The sequence below is a fragment of the Opisthorchis viverrini genome, assembly GCF_000715545.1.
Source record: "Opisthorchis viverrini unplaced genomic scaffold opera_v5_4, whole genome shotgun sequence".
Taxonomy (NCBI): Eukaryota; Metazoa; Platyhelminthes; class Trematoda; order Opisthorchiida; family Opisthorchiidae; genus Opisthorchis; species Opisthorchis viverrini.
The window spans coordinates 1,749,655-1,768,536 of NW_008751660.1; the positions used below are offsets into that span (position 1 = coordinate 1,749,655).

At 44.6% G+C, this 18,882-nt stretch overlaps 1 protein-coding gene across 1 annotated transcript in view; it reads right to left on the bottom strand.

Annotated features, from left to right (window-relative positions):
- Positions 1-29: 29 nt before the first annotated feature.
- T265_00432 (hypothetical protein) overlaps positions 30-18,882 on the bottom strand; it is a gene marked incomplete at both ends in the record, with an annotated part of 27,837 nt that continues 8,984 nt past the window's right edge. The window contains 6 exons of the mRNA XM_009164205.1: positions 30-645; positions 1,875-2,063; positions 3,500-3,679; positions 5,111-5,269; positions 6,208-6,593; positions 8,412-8,525. Of these exons, the coding sequence (XP_009162469.1) occupies positions 625-645; positions 1,875-2,063; positions 3,500-3,679; positions 5,111-5,269; positions 6,208-6,593; positions 8,412-8,457 (981 nt within the window). The remainder of the gene's footprint in view (positions 646-1,874; positions 2,064-3,499; positions 3,680-5,110; positions 5,270-6,207; positions 6,594-8,411; positions 8,526-18,882) is intronic.

The window sequence follows — 18,882 nt, forward strand, 5'->3', positions numbered from 1 at the left end:
AGATTAAAGAAAAAACTGACAACAGCTAGGAGAAGTGCTTCAATTTTGTTCCCCGAAAGTGTACAAAGACGAAAGGCGACCAACAGCAATAAGATACAGTGCCATAAGGAAGATGCTTCAACCAACTAAACTGAGGGAAGTATAAGTGGCAGGACGCCACCTATGGATGTCAGATAGGACCTTAAACGGCGGGGTGTACTGTCTTGGAATGGTGCTATCTCCGAAACTGCAGGATAAAGTTTTATCACATCTTATCGGTGATTGCTGCTTACAACCATGAATGATTTAGGGAACAGACTGCTGAGACCTAATTCCACAGGATGAAAACAGTCACCTCACGAGGCGTAATCCAGGGAATGCTTCAAAATTTCTCCGCCTCTAGCTCAGTAGATCTCTTGTAACACATCTTTAAAATGAGATGCGCAGTCATTGAGAATGGTTATTTTTTTGAAATTCGGAACAGGCGTTTAATGGTTTCACTGTGATGACAAGCAATTCGCCCAAGACGTCAAAAATAACCACAAAATTCTGTCTTCTTACATAGTGGGGAGGAAATATGGGTAACTACAAAAGGACGAAAAAAAGCGCGGCTCAGGGACTGTATCCACAGCGACATGATTGTACCTATTTGGCCTCACGAAGAGCCTGTAAGTAAAAATGGTAAACGAAGAGTGGATGATCAATGCCTCCAGAAGGCAATAAAAATGTAGAAAGCTGCGTATTACTAAAACATGTATGGATCAGCATGACCTAAACTACCACGGTGGGCTGCCAACAGGCGAATGAACACCTATCCGATCATCGCTATTGGTCACCCGATTGTAGATGTAAATGATGATATGGTAAATTGATCACGATAGGTGGTTAACTCAAAGAATCGTTCGGCTGAAGCGAACAAGACCTCCCTAGCTGAGAGTACTATCAAAGTTTGAATGATAGCAGGGGCACAATGCATAGTCCAAGGTTTTCAAAGAGCACAGATTAACATTCCTCGGCATACGGAAATTGGATAATGCGGAATATTGGTATGATTTACAAGACGGCGACCGAGGATAATACGAAGAATAACTGGGCATGCTAACTGGACAATGCATGACGCTGAAAATGAACACGGAGAGCACAAACTGATCAAGGTCGCATCAATGCAGTAAGGAATCTAAGAAAGAGGAACTGCATACCCACGAATCAATGCGACCTGTGAAACTAAGGGCAAGTAGAATTGATGAATTCCCCTATGACCTTCCTGGGTGCTGGAGGGCTTTTTAAGAAGAAAGATGCAGACCACGAAAATCTTAGTCACTCTACAGTGCAACGACCAGTTCTGCTAACTGTCCAAATTAATAGCTGCTGTCAAACACCATTTGAAAGTCATGACAGTAACTGCTTTGAATCATCCGGTGGATTCACTGAGGTTGTGGCCTGCAAGATGTCGATCGTTTGACGTTGTCTTAGGAGATCTCTGGTCGACTTAGGCAAACAAACGTTTACCAGTAGTCCAACTCCCCCCAATCAACTCGTAGATGCATGCATCGCGGTCAATGAGTGGATAAAGGAGAATAGTATTCAGTTTTCTCAGAAACCTATGCAACGCGGCGTTCAAGTTTTCGCCTTTTCTCACAAAGAACGGATTATTTCCGGACCAACTATGGCGACGTTTTAGCATTTGAATGACTGTAGAAACCTACTACACCTCAAACACTTCTATCAGAACTTCTTTTTTGAACAAAGAAGTGCGGGAACAGCTGTACAATTAAACTGGATTAATAGTAATTACTGGACGACCTTAAGGAAACGACGACTAGCATCTGTGATGAAAAGACAGCCTTCTGCGACCACGGAATGTGCAGTCAGGGCCAACAAAACCCATTGTTTACCTTCGTCATCGTTGCACCTAGCTGAGCTGGGGACGCAGTGACGCAAACTCCTGCGTCCTCTAAACAAGCCATCTTTTCTTTTGCACCGCCTTTTCCCATCGAAATAATGGCACCTGCATGTCCCATTCGTCGTCCGGGTGGCGCTGTCAGACCAGCGATAAACGCAGCGACTGGCTTGCGATTAGGACCCTTAAATGGACGGAGAAATGGATGGACAAAATGAACTTGTGAAAATTTTACGTGATGGCATCACAAACGATATCCAACTGAAAGACGAGAGACACCCGGTAATGTACACAAGAGTGCGCTGCAGAAGGGCTTAGGGCCATTCCCTGAGCTTATTGCACATGCCATTAACATGGGTAAGATGAAAGTACCACGTAACAAACATAGGTCCCGGTGGAAGGTATTCGTGAAGAAAATGCCGGTAAAAATGAGTTTGTACACACAGATACTTGGGAATTAGATACTAGAAATCAGACCCATCGACGATGTACACAAGAACAATTCACCCTTTGGCGGAATTAATATTAAGCTTTTAGTGGAATTCCTGACAAAACGATTTATGCATTATTGGCTGCGTTGGGCGTCCGGCTGTTGTTGAACGCGTCCACCTGACAGCTTCGTCAATTTTTAGAACCAAGTTATTCTTTCCCCTCCCTGAACGTGCATGCTGTTTGACCACGTTAAATCAACTAACTGGCAGATATAAGGACTCCAGATGAACAGCATCTTGCAGTGCCACTTGCCTGGTATTTGAGGAGTAGAGTAAGCGCGGGACGATGCTAAAACAATAATCCTATCTTATGTCCCGTAGAAAACTCGGAAACCGACCATTCTGATTTACAGGGGCGTCTATATTACATTACACGGAAATGCTAACAAAACAACGGCGTGTTAAAATGGTCGATGGTTCGCGGGTATACATGGGTTGACGCTCACGTATGTTTGACCTGCATCTGTTACAATCCTGAAGGTCAATTACACCGGATGTCCTTCGACTGACGGTCGGGACTTTAGCAAGCAAGTTGTTGCCAAAAGCTCCAGACAGACGAAATGAAAATGACGAGGTGTGGGAAACACTTGTAACGGTTACGGTGGATAACTTTCTCACTATGAAACACTCCCATCCAGGAAGCACTGTAGAGCCCCCCTGAAGGGGAGAGAGAGTACTGTACCAAATAGAAAGATGCGCCCGTCGTTGGAAACTAGAGGGATGAAGTGCGACACCGAGAAAAATCAGCCGGATCTGGGGCAAAGGTAAAATCGAAAAGTACACGATAGCGGTTCACGAAAGTACACCCCAGCAGATTGTGGCAATGTGGTCTTAATGAAGCTCAATGTAGAAGTGAGGGTCCCTTGGGGAAAATCGATAGAGTGGAAAGATACAGTATCCACAGAAGAGGAAAGATGGTGGCAAAAAGGTATATTTGATGCCTGTAGAGGGAACAGTGACGGCTAACACTGCTGTTGACAATCAGGAGTCTCACCGGAGAATGACCTTTCTGAAGATAGGTGAACTTCTTCAGTGATATGCAGTATAGTATTCACATGCAGCTCGATTTAAGGCAAGTCGGCACAGTAGGAACATGAAAGAAACACCATGGAAAAGCGCAAAGACTTACACTGTTGTGCTCCTTCAGGTAGGCTGCAGCCTTCTCTTCTGCTTCACCACCAATTTCGCCGAGCAGCAAGATGCCTTCCGTCTGGGGGTCCTTCAAAAACACTTCCAAACAGTCAATGAAGTTAGTTCCATTGAAAGGATCCCCACCGATTCCAATGCACAATGACTGTCCGTGCCCCTCCTGTCGTGAAAATAAACGTAGATAAGTGAGTAGGAAAAACTAGGCCGGCATAATTCACAAAGTAACGAGCAGAAGTCTTGTCAGATGCGCTACTCGGGCGCAGCTGCAACATGAAGTGTCTCAAAGTTTGCTGAGTCACGCTCATGGTGGTGTTGCTCAGTGCTGGGCCATAATTTTAGTTCATTGACCATGTACGTGGTGGCATGTAGAACAGGTCAGAAGCAACAAAATACAAGCAATCGACAATGGTAATTAGCATCCCTCAAGTGAAGCTCAAAGGAACCACGAGGCCTGAGTTTCTGTCAATTGTTACAACCCTGGACTAAGGTAATCGGAAAGCAAGGTTTGGATTGGAGTTACTATAGATCTTCCGGTCAATAATCTAATGTCTTAACCAGTGAATTACCTAAAGCTTACAAAATCTAATGTAAGCGTTTTCCCTCTTGGTTTAGCGCATTTGCCGAAGTTTTTTAGAAAGCTGACTACCAGTGAACATTAGGAACGATTCATAATGTTTCACAGTCCTGATAATTACTAAGCAGCGAGCTTGTGGTTTTCACAGGTAACAATCATAAAGCAGAAGCTGCTAGTGGTCGGATGGTACGGTTTTCAAGGTCGCCGGTTCGAATCTCCGCCAGAGATTTGTCAAGTGCACATGGTTGGCGAGTCCCAGCAAAGATGAAACAGCTGCACAGTGATTTATGACTCTTTGACATAGACTGACTTCAACTGCAGGGTGAAACCTATCGAAATTCTCAAACTTCCTCATACCAATAAAAATGCGGTTGTTTTGTCGACTTAATTGGTTCGTTAAAACCCAAACCCATTCACCGTACTTCGTTTTGGACTAGTGAGTCCTATTGGGCAGTGATGGGTTCGCTAAAGCTAAGATGGAAAAAAAACCTGTCTTTTGATCAAGTGTGACATTGACGACAACAACAAAAGTGGATCGAACGCAGACAGGCAAATGCGAGGCGAACTGAGGAGCATTTGTGTGGGAGTTTACGCAGCTGCGAAATGAACGGGATGACCTAGAACGGTCATTTGTCTGTCTCAGAATGAACCAAGCGCGTTCGCAGGCGACACAGGCGCGAGCTTTTGAAGCTTATGAGTGAATGACACCAAACTATTCACAAATAAAAGCTAAAACAACGCCACTAACGGGAAAGTAGAATTTATTTGAAAAATAATTCCTTTTCATTGAAAATATTTCTCTGTGGAGCTGAGTGGAGTGAGGAAATACACGTCTGTGAAAGCCGGAAACCGTCACAGAGACAGCTTCGGTTGCCGTCATTCCTTAAAAAAAGTGATGGGTGACGTCATGACAAGGCGCACTTGAAGGATGCCGGCAATGGGAGACTAACCAACTTATTTACTGATTCAACAGATGAAAAGCCAGTGTACGGATCAGAAGTATCGTTTGTCACTTACTTGGGATGTCTGAAAGACCGCCTCGTAGGTCAAAGTACCGGACCGGGAGACAATACCAATTTTTCCTGGGGTGTGAATGTGACCTGGCATGATGCCGATTTTACACACGTTTGGTTTGATGATACCGGGGCAATTGGGACCGATTAACCGGGAAGAGGACTGGAAACGTCAGAGGGATACGTAACGGTAGAAAAGAATGTCACCCCAAAAGAAACCAGACAGGTGTTTCGAATGCAGGAATTAATAATGATGATAATGACAGTAATAATGTATAGTAAATCTAAGTATGCCGATGGGAACGGTGCAAACATTTTAGCCAGAATAGGATCAAACGAGACATGCCGACGACAACAAAAAATGTAGTAACTATCGCCTTCGTACACGATAGTACAGTCGACATTAGTTTTGGGAATGAGTTGGTGATAAGGAAATGATGAACAAAGGTCTTTCGGGTTTAGTTGTCACAATAAACCTACCAGATCGGGGGGAAGTTGCGTGTTCATAACAAATTGAAGGGCAGTCGAAATATCCGACAAAGCAAATGTTGGATACCGTCCGTGTTTAGGATGATGTTGAACGGAAACCCGGCTCGAAATGGAAACCGTGACTTTGTTAAGGAAGTTAGAACACGCACAAGGTCCTAAGAACGGCTCTACATTGATGGAAGGCTAACATACTACGATGTGTTTCACAAGACTGAAACAGAAGCTCAACTGTTTATAGGACAAACCAAGCCTAAGAGGAAGCCTTACCCAGAGCAACTTATATCAGATCGAAAAAAACGTTTGCTCGTAAAACGATACGTCTTAATACCTGTTCTCACGAAATTATGGCTATAGATAAGCACTATATATAAGTTTTTGCTCCGGAACATTATAGTGGTTGAAATGCGCGCACATTATGTTTGACATTCTACAGAGGAGAAAATTACAACTTATCAGCAAGCGCTTAGGTCGGAGATCTTATTAACAATAGTGCGCCATAAAAAGAGATCACCCTCAAAGGTAGACAGTCATAAGGTAGTAGCCCAAAATCAAGTTGAAAACATAGTTTCACAATAAAAACTATGTGGCATATGCGAAAACCCAGCGACTTACCTGTTCCATCAGGCGCTTTTTAATGCGGATCATATCATGCTGTGGAATACCCTCGGTGATGCACACAATAAGTGGGATCTCTGAATCGATTGCCTCGTTGATTGCTGCCGGGGCGAACGGGGGTGGGACGTAGATAACAGACGCAGTTGCTCCAGTGGCTTCTTTGGCTTCCTTCACTGTGTTGAAAACTGGTAGACCCAAGTGTTTACTTCCACCTTTGCCGGGAGAAACGCCTCCGACCAACTTGGTACCATAATCTAATGTTTGCTGACAGTGGAATGTACCTTGCTTGCCAGTGAATCCCTGGCAAATGAGTTTTGTGTTCTGATCTAACATCAGATGTTTCCTAGTATCCGCGTAAACGTTGCGACTGGCCGTCTTCATTACTATGATGGAAGAGGCGTGAAAAAAGCGAGTCGGGGAATTAAGGAGGAAATATGGGTATACCAAATGTATAGACCAAAAAGATATAGCAAATCGCCGCTGTCAGTCAGAGGCACAGATTTAACTTAAAAATGTAAACCAACCGGAAGTATTGTAATCAGATGTCGGAAAGATGAAACCAGTTGCTTTCCTTGATCCTCAGTGAGTTTGTGAGAACTCGACTACGTGAAAACCCTGCCTGACAGGTTTTCATTTTGAACTTAGTCGAGGAGAACTAGACAAATGTTAGTCAGTAGCTGTGGAAGTTTCGGCACACGAGTGGTCAAGAAAGAAAAACTTTGACCTGAAGGCGATGTTCGAGGCTATGAATAGCTATTCGGAATGATCAACGTCCTCCACCTCAGTTCAGCAGCGAAGCTAGCCAGCTTAGCAGGACACCCGGGAGCGTTTCCCCCATTATTAAGCTCAAGTTAGGTAAATACATAGCATAGCTCACCTCCCAATCTCCTCAATTAAAAATCAATTGACACCCCTGTGTTCACACATCAATTATATCAGCTACCACCTCTAATGTGCAGGTATCTACCACACCTCTCCAAATCATCAGTGAAGGAAACAGTGGCAGCTAGAAACACTGTACAACAAGACTGATTAAGAATACAGCTCGGTCGATCACACAGTTAGCTGTTCATTCCAATTCTCAGCCGAACCTGTGCAGTAAGTCAAGATGGTGTTCAAATATTCTCCGAATGCAGCACAGACAGGAGATGAGTGCAGGGAAGCCAATAGAGCCAAACAAAGGAAACGTAGCCGTACAATCAGACTGATCGAATTGCTCTGGTTCAATGCGGCTGAATAGTACCGAGGCGTGGTGTTTAGGTGCATTGGGGCAAACAGTCCGACCAGTGCCACTGTATACCTACGTCTTCTCTGTTTTTTATGCCCCACTGGCTTCCCTATTCTCATGTCTTGTCTGTACTATACCGGGAAAGAAAACGTTCGGAATCCGTCCCAATGGTTTATCTCTCACGAGAATCAACCAATGGACCATGGGTAACAGCATCCCAACTGAACTTTCTGCTCCTGAAGTTGTTCTTCATACAGTTGTATTCGAAACAGTTTGGTGGGATGAATATTGTTGCAGGTATTTGAGCCCGGCATGAGTCACCTATTGAAGCGTACAATCCTACAACTTTTAACTTCACTTCACTTTTGGCAGAAAATTTGTGTAGCAATTGATGTGGGTTCAAATCTGCTCCAATTGTTGCCATCAAAATTGCAAAGCCTACTCTATCACCGTAATCAAAAACCAATTCGATGAAAGTAATCGTATGAGGTTGTTGCAGAGGAGTCCCAGCGCATTTCGCAAAATGTCACAAAACACCTTTTTACACGTGAATCTCCGGATGTATAATAGTCTAGCCTCATTTTAATTAGTTTGCACCCATACTCAAGAAGATAGACAGCAGAAGTGAACGTGCCGTTGAATATTTCCCCGCTATATCCACAAGCTAGCCAACTCTTTGCAAGTGCCGGTACGTTAGATCTCAGATGAAAAAATACTTGAATTGTCTAAAATGGAACTCCAAGTTCCAAAGATGGGAACTAAAATCACAGGTCTGGTAAATGGACGCTGAGAACCTCTCCACCATATTATTATGGGAAACTAATCGGAGAGTGAGCAACAAAGCTACCGTTGGAAAATAAAGAACTGGGTGATTTCAACAGACTGAAAGTAACAAGCAGTTAAAAAAAACCAACGCAATACCAATCTAGAGTGGCACCAAGACGGTCACAAGGTGATAAAAAGCAGAGCTTACTTGAGCGAAAAAAAGTGGGAGAAAAAAGAAGCCGTGGACAGCTCATTGTAAGGAGCAAAAGAGCCGCAACTTAAAATATCGCAATCAAATGCCCCGAGGACTAGCAGAGTTGAGCTGAAAAAAGAAAAAAAACTGCTTAATGGACGCGGCCAAAAGAGTACATATGGAACCAACAACCAACGAAAAGGAGCACTTTCGAAAAGTTGATAAATCATTGCAAAACAACAAACGGAGTTAAGGTGATTCATTTTGTAGTTATATTACGGATCGGGCAAGATGGCCTAAGTGGTTAGAGCTGACCGGAAGGTCCGTGGTTCGAATCCGACCTCCGCCTCTCGACTTCCCCTGTCTAGGCTTGGGCAACCTGGCAGTATCACAGCCCTCGTGCTTCCTTTGGGTGGCATGGCAGCTAGGCACAGGAAGAGTGCTACAGCTGAACGTTTTCTATCTCTTCTATACTACGGATCACCTTACGAACGTCTGAATGTCCATGTTATGTGGAAGATAAAAGTCAGTGTACGCTTACATCAGCTTAAAAATAAAAAAAGCACTGTGGAGAGGAGATCCAGGAACCATTTGTTTTGGATAAATCTTGAATGAGAGTGGATCAATGTTAACGCAGACGCTCTGGCCAAGTCACAAGTTACCCTCATACTTGTTTTGTACTGTCCTGAATCAGGTATGAAAAAACATCGCTTTTGGTACACAATGGCCGTATAAGAGCAAAAAATGACTGAGTTTCCACAAGATAAGCTGACTGATACAATCCAAAAGCAAAAACGACTTTCGTTATAACTGTGCTGTACTTAAAACCGTCTTCATGGGTTGTCCCGTTTATCATGCTTCTCATTATCATATTGATCTGTTTGCTATATTTGTGTTTAGTTGTATTAGTTCTGTGTCTCGGTTTCACGCTGATTAAGGCCTATCGGGTTTTCCACATCTGCTTTCTACTCTGAATTGCGTGTTCACTGATCACTATAATCTGACCAGCTGGTAAAATCATGAGACGAGCTCCATCGAGTGAATGGAAAGATTCAACGCTGACAGGGCGGACTAAGTGACTGTCAGAATGACATCAGGGTTTTGGATGTGATAACCAAGCCGTCGGTATCCTCGCCCAGGGTTTTTGTGGACCCGATGTCCATTTTGATCTCTAAAAATTACACTCGACATTGTGACATTCTAGTGCTACCAGAATGATTTTGATTTTGGGTAGATATTATGCGCCATTCTTCAATAACTCTTCTCAAGTGGCTTGAAGAGTTTTAAATAAGTCACAAGTCCACTCACCATTCAACTTGTGTAGCAATGTTCCAGCGGGAATGGGGTACTTCAGATGGTAGTGACGAACGATGAGGACTACAGTGTGCTTCAATGAGATTGGACAGTAGAGGACGCCTCATTTAGGGACTGGCACGATACACACAACCCCAAAAGATATTCTGGACGCTGAAGGCTCTTGGGTTCCATTTAGCGTAAACATGGCGAAAATATGCTAGAGTGGAGAAGACGAGGGTAAAGACAGCAAACTACGAGGCGTGTATATACAAGAGAGCTCTTACCATGTCGTAGAAATCATGTTGTGGGTGATTTTGGGTAGATATTATGCGCCATTCTTCAATAACTCTTCTCAAGTGGCTTGAAGAGTTTTAAATAAGTCACAAGTCCACTCACCATTCAACTTGTGTAGCAATGTTCCAGCGGGAATGGGGTACTTCAGATGGTAGTGACGAACGATGAGGACTACAGTGTGCTTCAATGAGATTGGACAGTAGAGGACGCCTCATTTAGGGACTGGCACGATACACACAACCCCAAAAGATATTCTGGACGCTGAAGGCTCTTGGGTTCCATTTAGCGTAAACATGGCGAAAATATGCTAGAGTGCGGATGCCGTCTACACAATTACTAAGCAGTTTCCCTGTGAACTGTTTAAGTCTTGTGTTTGCGAGCTTTCTTCTGGTGCTCGGGTTCGTTGAATTATTCGTACTTCCGAGGCACCAACATGAAACCGTCTAATGACAGTAGATATTAGCGCCATTCTTCAATAACTCTTCTCAAGTGGCTTGAAGAGTTTTAAATAAGTCACAAGTCCACTCACCATTCAACTTGTGTAGCAATGTTCCAGCGGGAATGGGGTACTTCAGATGGTAGTGACGAACGATGAGGACTACAGTGTGCTTCAATGAGATTGGACAGTAGAGGACGCCTCATTTAGGGACTGGCACGATACACACAACCCCAAAAGATATTCTGGACGCTGAAGGCTCTTGGGTTCCATTTAGCGTAAACATGGCGAAAATATGCTAGAGTGCGGATGCCGTCTACACAATTACTAAGCAGTTTCCCTGTGAACTGTTTAAGTCTTGTGTTTGCGAGCTTTCTTCTGGTGCTCGGGTTCGTTGAATTATTCGTACTTCCGAGGCACCAACATGAAACCGTCTAATGACACTGCCATGAGAACTCTCGTTCGGCTGACGGTTAGAATTATTAGACGCATAGAGGAACAGCTTACCACCACGATCTAGATCAATGAGACGGAGCACTCTATTCAGCTTAGCAAGTTGAGAACAAACGATATTCCTAATGGGTGAACTGAATGTCCAGAACACAGCTCAACTACCCTCACATTGATACACATGGCTATCGAACGTGAAAAAATCTGCAAGGAAACGTGTGATGAACAGCGCTTAAACACAATTTGGGAAGGTCTTTATTTGGTGAACAGTCAATCTAGACCAATTATTTAGATTTGTGCTGCTATTCTATTGGCGTTTGTCCTGTAAAAACTTACGTTGACCATTAACCATCTGTAACTATACTATGATGACGCAAGCCAGCCTATTCCGCTGGTAACAGTTTAAATCAATTGTGTGATCGCACTAAGTGTTTGCACCCAATCCTGTGTCGCTGTCAACAAATTAGTGTTATTATGGTATAGTTAGTCTACATGATATGCCGCGTTCTCCAACAATGACAACCGGTTATTCCAGCCTGACTGTCGACATTTGCTGACATTTCACTCTGCTAGCCAGTCCTCAAAGAATTCCGAGTTCGTTGCGTTCGTTGTTGGTGTCCTCGTGTCATCACCATGCGATACTGTTCGAGATATGGGAAGATCAGAAGTCCCAAACAAAGTTCCAGACACAAAACGCAACCCGAAAGGAGCACTTCGGCGATTCTATGTAGACTGGGTTGCGTGAATGCACAATCGACAAAAGGCAAAACAATGTCACCACATAATACGTTTGCGTTAGTATGACCCAAGAAGTTAATGCGACACCTAGGTACACGGTCTCCTGGAGCGTGCATGTTATTGCTAAATGAATGTTTCGATGCATAGGCATTTTGGGTGTTTGTGGTGAGCAAGCGCTAAGTCGTTCCTTCCTTTTGTGCTCCTCATCATAGGGATTCCTCCAAATTAAGAGAATGTACAACAGTCGAACCGGAGTGCCCTCAGACTGATATTGACGGTGATGATAACGATGTCGATATCGACAACATAGTGCATAGGGGACCCTTGATGAACTGGTGAAAAGCTCACCGTAGTGCATAACGCAGAAAATAGGCGGAGAATATTTAAGAAGTTTAAAGGCGTCCATTTTGGCCGGGGATGTGCAGCAGTGCTGATGAATCCACAGGCGCAGAGTTGCTTCTATTTCAAAGAAGACCAAGATTGCTGGCCGTGATGGACTACCTAACTTGTAACTGGACAAAAACTGGGACCAAGTCTTTTGGGCGCTTACTGGTATACATGGTCATCGAGTGTAGTACGCATGGACGGCAGTCTACTTTCCAAAAGGCGTATGGAACACAGTCGTGGATCGCGGGCTCCGAGGCCGTCAGGTTCTGCAACCAGAGAACCTCAACCTAACTTCCGTGTTTCATCCCGGGGGCCAGAGAGTATCTTACCCTCAAACAAACGTGGATCTAATTCTAGGGGGTGAGATGGCTCAAACGGTTATAGCGCGAATTCACTGACCAAAAGGTTCTCATTTGAACCTGACCCGCGCCTCTCGACTTCCCCTGTCTAGGCTTGGGCAACCTGGCAGTAACCGAGCCCTAGTGCATCCTTCGGGTGGCATGACATCTAGGCACCGGAAGGGTGTTACAGCCTGACGATTTTCTCGATCTAATTCAAATGTAATCATGTTCTCGAAGTACACTTATTTGCAGACCAAGTTGGTTTTGACGGGAGAGTCACCCGGAACCCAGCTGAATCTCTCATTTACCATGTTTAAGCTGTGTTCAAGGTGAGTACCCCGTCAAAACTAAATTGTCGAAATGTGTCCAGTTTAGGTTCAAGTAGAACAAAAGGTTGACGGAAACTCGAAGATTGCGCCTCCTTAATAAGCCCCCAGTAGGAGATCGGTCATGGGCTGTCGAGGAGCTTTCAGCAGCCTCATGAGTAGTGTATTAAGTCTGCGTAATCATATTCTATTATTATAACGAACGCACGCAAGATCAATCCCCTCTGGGCAAACAACTCGTGCTTAGTAACTCCGTTCACTGTATTTGTGAACCTTTTGCGTTCGTTTGTTGTTTCTCCTAGTAAAAAATCAGACCCCAGACACGAAACTCTCTTAAGCAATTGAAGAGAATATTGGCAGCTCACATTGTAGTGATGGTCGTTGGTTTCTTCGCCGAGTTGAACCATCCGGCTGCAGACGTCTCACACCCAAACGAGGTGATATCATCAGTGTGCTGTGGTTGGAAGTACGTGAGTCGAAAGGCGTGTATAAGTTGATATAAGATCAACTCATCCAGGTCGACCTTGACAGCAACACCAGATTAGGACAGTGGCACTTTATTGCCACACAGCCCAGTCAATTTATTCGGATAAAGCTTCATAATGGAAAGAAAAAAAATGGGACAGAGAAGGGGACCTAGAGCTAGCTGACAGAAAATATCACCATCATCAGAAACAGCAACATAATTGTTGACACTGATGCTTCTAGACAATCTGGAAAGAAACTAACAGCATGAACGTCACTGAATTTGATCAGCAGCCATTTCTTGCAATGTCTCCAGTTAAGCGCAGGATGGGCCAGGGGGAACAAATCCTGGAAGGCTTACCGCACCAACAACACCCAACTCTTGATAATCTCTTTCATGCCCTTCTGCCAAGTCATACGTTGTCCACTTCGCGGTTTGTGTTGTTCAACAGAAGGGACAGAGGACAAGATTCGTCTCGGTAGACGGTGATTCGGCAAGCTAGCACATGGCCGAGCCACCGCAATAGATGGTGCTGGATGTTTTTTACGACTGAAGTACCTACTGCACAACTAAACACTGGTTTTCTAATTACTTTGTTACGAATTCGATGACGCCATCCGACACCAGCAACGCTTCTGAGGCATCAGTGGTAAAAAACCCTGAAGACTCCTCACGTCATCAGTCCGCAGAGGCCGTGTTTTTGTTTTATATTTGTTCTTTTATTTCAAAGCGCTTCAGCATTTATCGTTTTCTCGTTTTAGCTCGCTGTGTCAAAGTTTTGGATGAACAGAACCTAGCTTCTGGGCCCTCGTCAAACAAAACAATGTAGTCATCCATAAAGTTTGGTCGAACAACGGATCGATTCTTACTTCCTAACGGTCGATAACGACCTCAGTATTCAAGGTCAGAGCAGGTTTTGTAAACCTGCGTCACCTGTGGCATAGACAAGAGATCAGCTTGTCCGTCGGGGTTGAATTTATAATGCTGCGGTGCGCTCCTTATTACTATACGGATCAGAAACCTGGCCGCTGTGCGCCGAGGGCGTCAAAAGACTTTCGGTGTTTGACCATCGATGTCTTCGGAGCATTGCCCGAATCTGGTGGGAACAACGGATCAGCAATGCTGAAATACATCGGATGGTATTCGGGAGAAATAACTCATCCCCGATAGATGAACTGACCACATTGCATAAGTTGCGCTGGCTTAGCCACGTGCTTCGTACGTCAGTCGACCCACTTCCTCAAAAGGTTCTTTTCGCACAACCACGTGAAAGGTGGACACGAACAGAGGCGGTCAAACAATGACATGAAAGCGAAGTATAAATGCGAGGTCCAGCAAACTCAGCTACGCTGGTCATCACCGTCTTCCTGGATAAGGAAGCAGAGACGGGCCACATCAATGGCTAGAGACATTGTCAGACATGGCCCAGTCGCGCATCAGTGGCGCCCGTGCATCCAACCTATTGCCTTCAATGCGTAGTTCCCTTTCCAATATCCCACTGGCAGTGCTGTATTTACGCAACAATTCATCAGCTCACGCCTCCAATGCGCAGCCACATACCCAACCTCCCCAAATAATTGGCGAACGAAACTGTGGCAGCTAAAACCCCTGTACGACAAGTACGCGGTACTTACAGCTGACAATAATGACCCCAATATTCAAGACTCGGCAGATATCTGGGGGTTCCGCGAATTTTCTACAATCCATTGTTTTTCATTCACCATATAAACTGGAAAGTAGTTCAGTTACGTTGCCCCATCAAAGACAGAGGCGAGAAATTCATGTACAACCGAAAGCAATGGTGAAATGAAGGGGTATTTTCAAAAGGTATGCAGATCTAATACTGGTCTGAGGAACAGCTCATCCATTTCAAGTAATCAGTGTTGCGGCCGCCAGGTGTCTCAAAGAAGCAGTCAACGAGGCGTATCAACCAGTTCCTGTTGATACTGCTAGTTCAGAAAATATCATTTCCGAAAATTCAGTCCGTCTTTATCAGTGGCCTGCACTACCGTCGTCACCCGAGATCAATTTGGTATCAATCCAAGACAAAAGCTTCACTTTTAAACACTGCTTTTGAAGGTTGCAACAGAAGTAATACATGTACCCCTTGCGGTGTCAAAGTTTTGGATGAATAAAATCTAGCTTCTGAGCCCGCAGTCTTTTCCATTCTTAGTGTGATTGCCATTGCGCTCCAGTCTTCGTCAAATACAAGTTTCACAGCCACACGATAACACAGCTCTTAGTGTAGTCTGATATAGATGGTTCTTGAGACCCACTGATATGCCTTTTTGATGCCCTTGAGATTCGAGCACTAACTTCATTGGGCACATCCGCTAGAGATAATACAACTACACAGGTATGTAAAAATCTCCAAAAACTCCAGTGGTTCTCCTGGAATTGTAAGGGCTCGAGATGCAGAGGTTGTTAGGACTGCTTCCAAACGAACAGATCCACCGAACGCAAGCCGCTTCTCAGCATTTTCGGATAGAAGAAAGACATCCTTGTTTACACAGCCAATCGTTTGCAACGTTTGGCTGAAATGCTTTTGGGGTACGACTTCTAACAAGGTACCAGTCTATTGATGCTACTGACCAAGCTGATGCATTATCATAACCCATAGATTCTCAACGTCAACGACCCGAGGATGTTGTTGTTGCCGCAATCACGGTGGAACCAGAAGTTAATGCAGTGCTTGCTACTACAATCTGTGCACTTCCAGTTATTTTGTCATGGTTCGCGACACCACTGTTCGTGATCCGTTACTTCAAAAGGTACTCCATTTTCACCGCACACACTGGCATGCAGTATGTTTCGATAAACAACCGTTCTACCAACGTCGATCCTCACTTTCCGAGGTTGATGGCGATATACTCTTTGCAGAACAGGTAATTGTGCCCCTGAGATTACAGAGCGTTGTCTTTAAACATCTTCATTTTGGACATCCCGGTATTAACCGCATGAAGGTGCGGTGCACGTAGTTATGTTACTGCTTGAGCTACCATTTCAAAGCTACAACAAGGGTTTAGCCACCTTGGAGTTCCAAATGACAAAGGCAGTGCATTCACGTCCGCTGAAGTTTCCGTCATCTGTCAAAAAAGGCATACAACAGGTGCGATCACAACCGTTCCATCCACAATCAAATGACAGTGGAAAGATTTGTGGACACTTTCAGACGCGCACTCCTAAAACTGAAAGGGAAGGGGACCACATCGGAAATCATCGGGACATTTCTGCTGAATTACAAGGTGACACTAAATGTTAACGCTTCACACGGTAAGCCGCCGGCGGAGGTACTTATGAACCGGAAGTTCCGTTTACCCACTGACGTCATCCGCCCAACATCACATTCACCAACCGGTAGAAACACAAATATGGAAGTTCAGTCCAACCGATATCACGGTGCTGTAACATATTTATACCTGGCCAATCTAGCAAGCCAGCAAAAGATTGTTATAGTGGTGTGGAAAAGTGGACTCAAGGTATAATTGTGGGGTGTGCCGGAAAAGTTGTCTATGAGATAAACGTGGGCTCCTTTATCTGGATCCGTCATGCCAATCAGCTATGCCTTCCCTATCTTCTAGCGATCCTGTTCTTTTACTGGAGATCTTTCTCGACACAATTGAATTAGCTCAAAAGCGGAAATCTCCAGAGCCGATGAATGAACCAGTAATTTCCGAAAGTTGTGCACCTAGAAGATGGAGCGATCGAATACGAAGGCCCGTCATACCAATGCAACTCAGCCGTCAGTAGCAATCTTACGAACGAGTACTTCAGAGGAGGGTGTCAGGAGGACTGTCTCCAAACGAACAAACCCACTTTGCTAACAATTTGCCTTATATACTGGAACTTTGTTTCTACATTTCAGCCTCTCACTGACATCCTATTGGACTGTTGGCTCTTTTTTATGTTCTGATTCAGTTGAATTCCATATCGCGGAACGATCCAATTGTTTTCAGTATAACTTTCTCGAAGTTCTTTGCCTTCTCCATTCCGGTGAACTGACGAGTCCGACTGACATTGTCAAATAGGACATAACAAAGGTCAGATTCGAATCACGGGCCCCCGGTCAGCAAGTTCGTGCTCTAACCACTGAGTCATCTCGCCAATAACTTGTCTCTGGGTGAAGGTATAACCGTCGCAACCTAACTTGATTCTCAAGCGTTTGTCTCTCCAGATAATCGAACAAACCTGAGTAATATAATGCCAGAGAGCAACTTGAATACGACTGATACCAAGCCGATGTCCCGGTGGTTTTCGCATGGTGTAACTGTCCCCTTTTTAAAGACTAGGGTGACCGTTGAGGAGCTCAATTTGGCTGGTATTCTGTTTTCGTTTGGAATATCCTGCAGTATGGTTGTCAGGACCTCGCCACCTTCTTTGAAGGATGCGGGGATGCAGACCATCCGGGCTGGGGGCCTTGTGACGTTGGAGGAATGATATTCTATGCTGGATTTCTGCTATTGATGGCCATCATCATCATCATCGACAGCATGACATCAGTGTTCAACACCGATGCTTCACTGCCGTAGTTATTGATGGTAGGCTGGTGTCGTTGGGTTCTTACATGGGTTGATGGAGGCGAACTCGACCACCCATTGCACAAGATGAAGACTTTGAGAATGACTACCGCTATGCCTTTTTCTCATATGATTTCGGTAGGTCGAGTCAGCTGAAACAGAGCGCGGCTGTTGTCTGAATAGAAAGTCTTCTTCATCAACAGACCCTTCACAATCCAGCAGCGTCCTCTATCACGAGCCTTTGACTTGAAAGTGTGAACCAAGACAGCTATTATCATGGGTTTATTGAGGGACATTTCTCACAGTTAGTGATACAATGGTCTAACCCACTTGGCTGATGAGGGATGACCTGGTCCGAGGACGTACAGAATAATTGTCCGTTTACCATTGTGGCCGCGCACAGGAAGTAACTTTGGACAGGCACCAGACCCTTTGGTTTTAAAAGTATTTCAACCGGTAGTTGGAAGATCGGAGTGAGCGGTTTTGGGACCGACCTTTTCCAATCCATCAGTCTATGGAGAAAGACAGCATCGTTTCCACAAACACTGATCTGCTAGTGGCCTGAAAAAACACCTTATTGCTTTCACACTTTTATCGCAGAGAGTACAACTTCACCTCGTAGTATGATAATACGATACTGCGGGACTCGTAATACGATGCCCCACAGTATGTGGACTCGATGTTCTTCGTCAGACTGTTCCCCATTGGCCTTCCGGCATGGATAGATGTCTAGGAACTGAATTCCTGCCACTATAGCCCAAAGAATTATTGCAACACTAAAACCTGACTATCACGGCAAGGCGACAACTTTAGGTTGAGGTGTTTGTTTGTGGTGTCAGGTTATGCCCAAGCCGACCTACAGTTTTGACACTCTGTTGAGATTTAGCTGGGCTCATTCGCCAAGTAAGAAGCACTGACACTCATACTTTCAAGCGATATAAATTACCAGATCGGTAATCTTAACTCTTTGGAGTCACATCTAGGAGAATGTTTGGGAGTCGATGCTCATCATCATCATCATCATCATCATCATCGACAGCATAACATCAGTGTTCAACACTGATGCTTCACTGCTGTCGATGCTCGCCGCAGAGAAACAGACAGCGAATCCTCCGTGAGATGTTTCAGGCCAGCACGAATTTTTGCTAGACAGAAACCTTGTCGATCTGGAATATGCAGACGACATCCTTCTCGTTTTCGAAGGGGAAGGGATGGTGCAGGTGTTTTCGGATGAA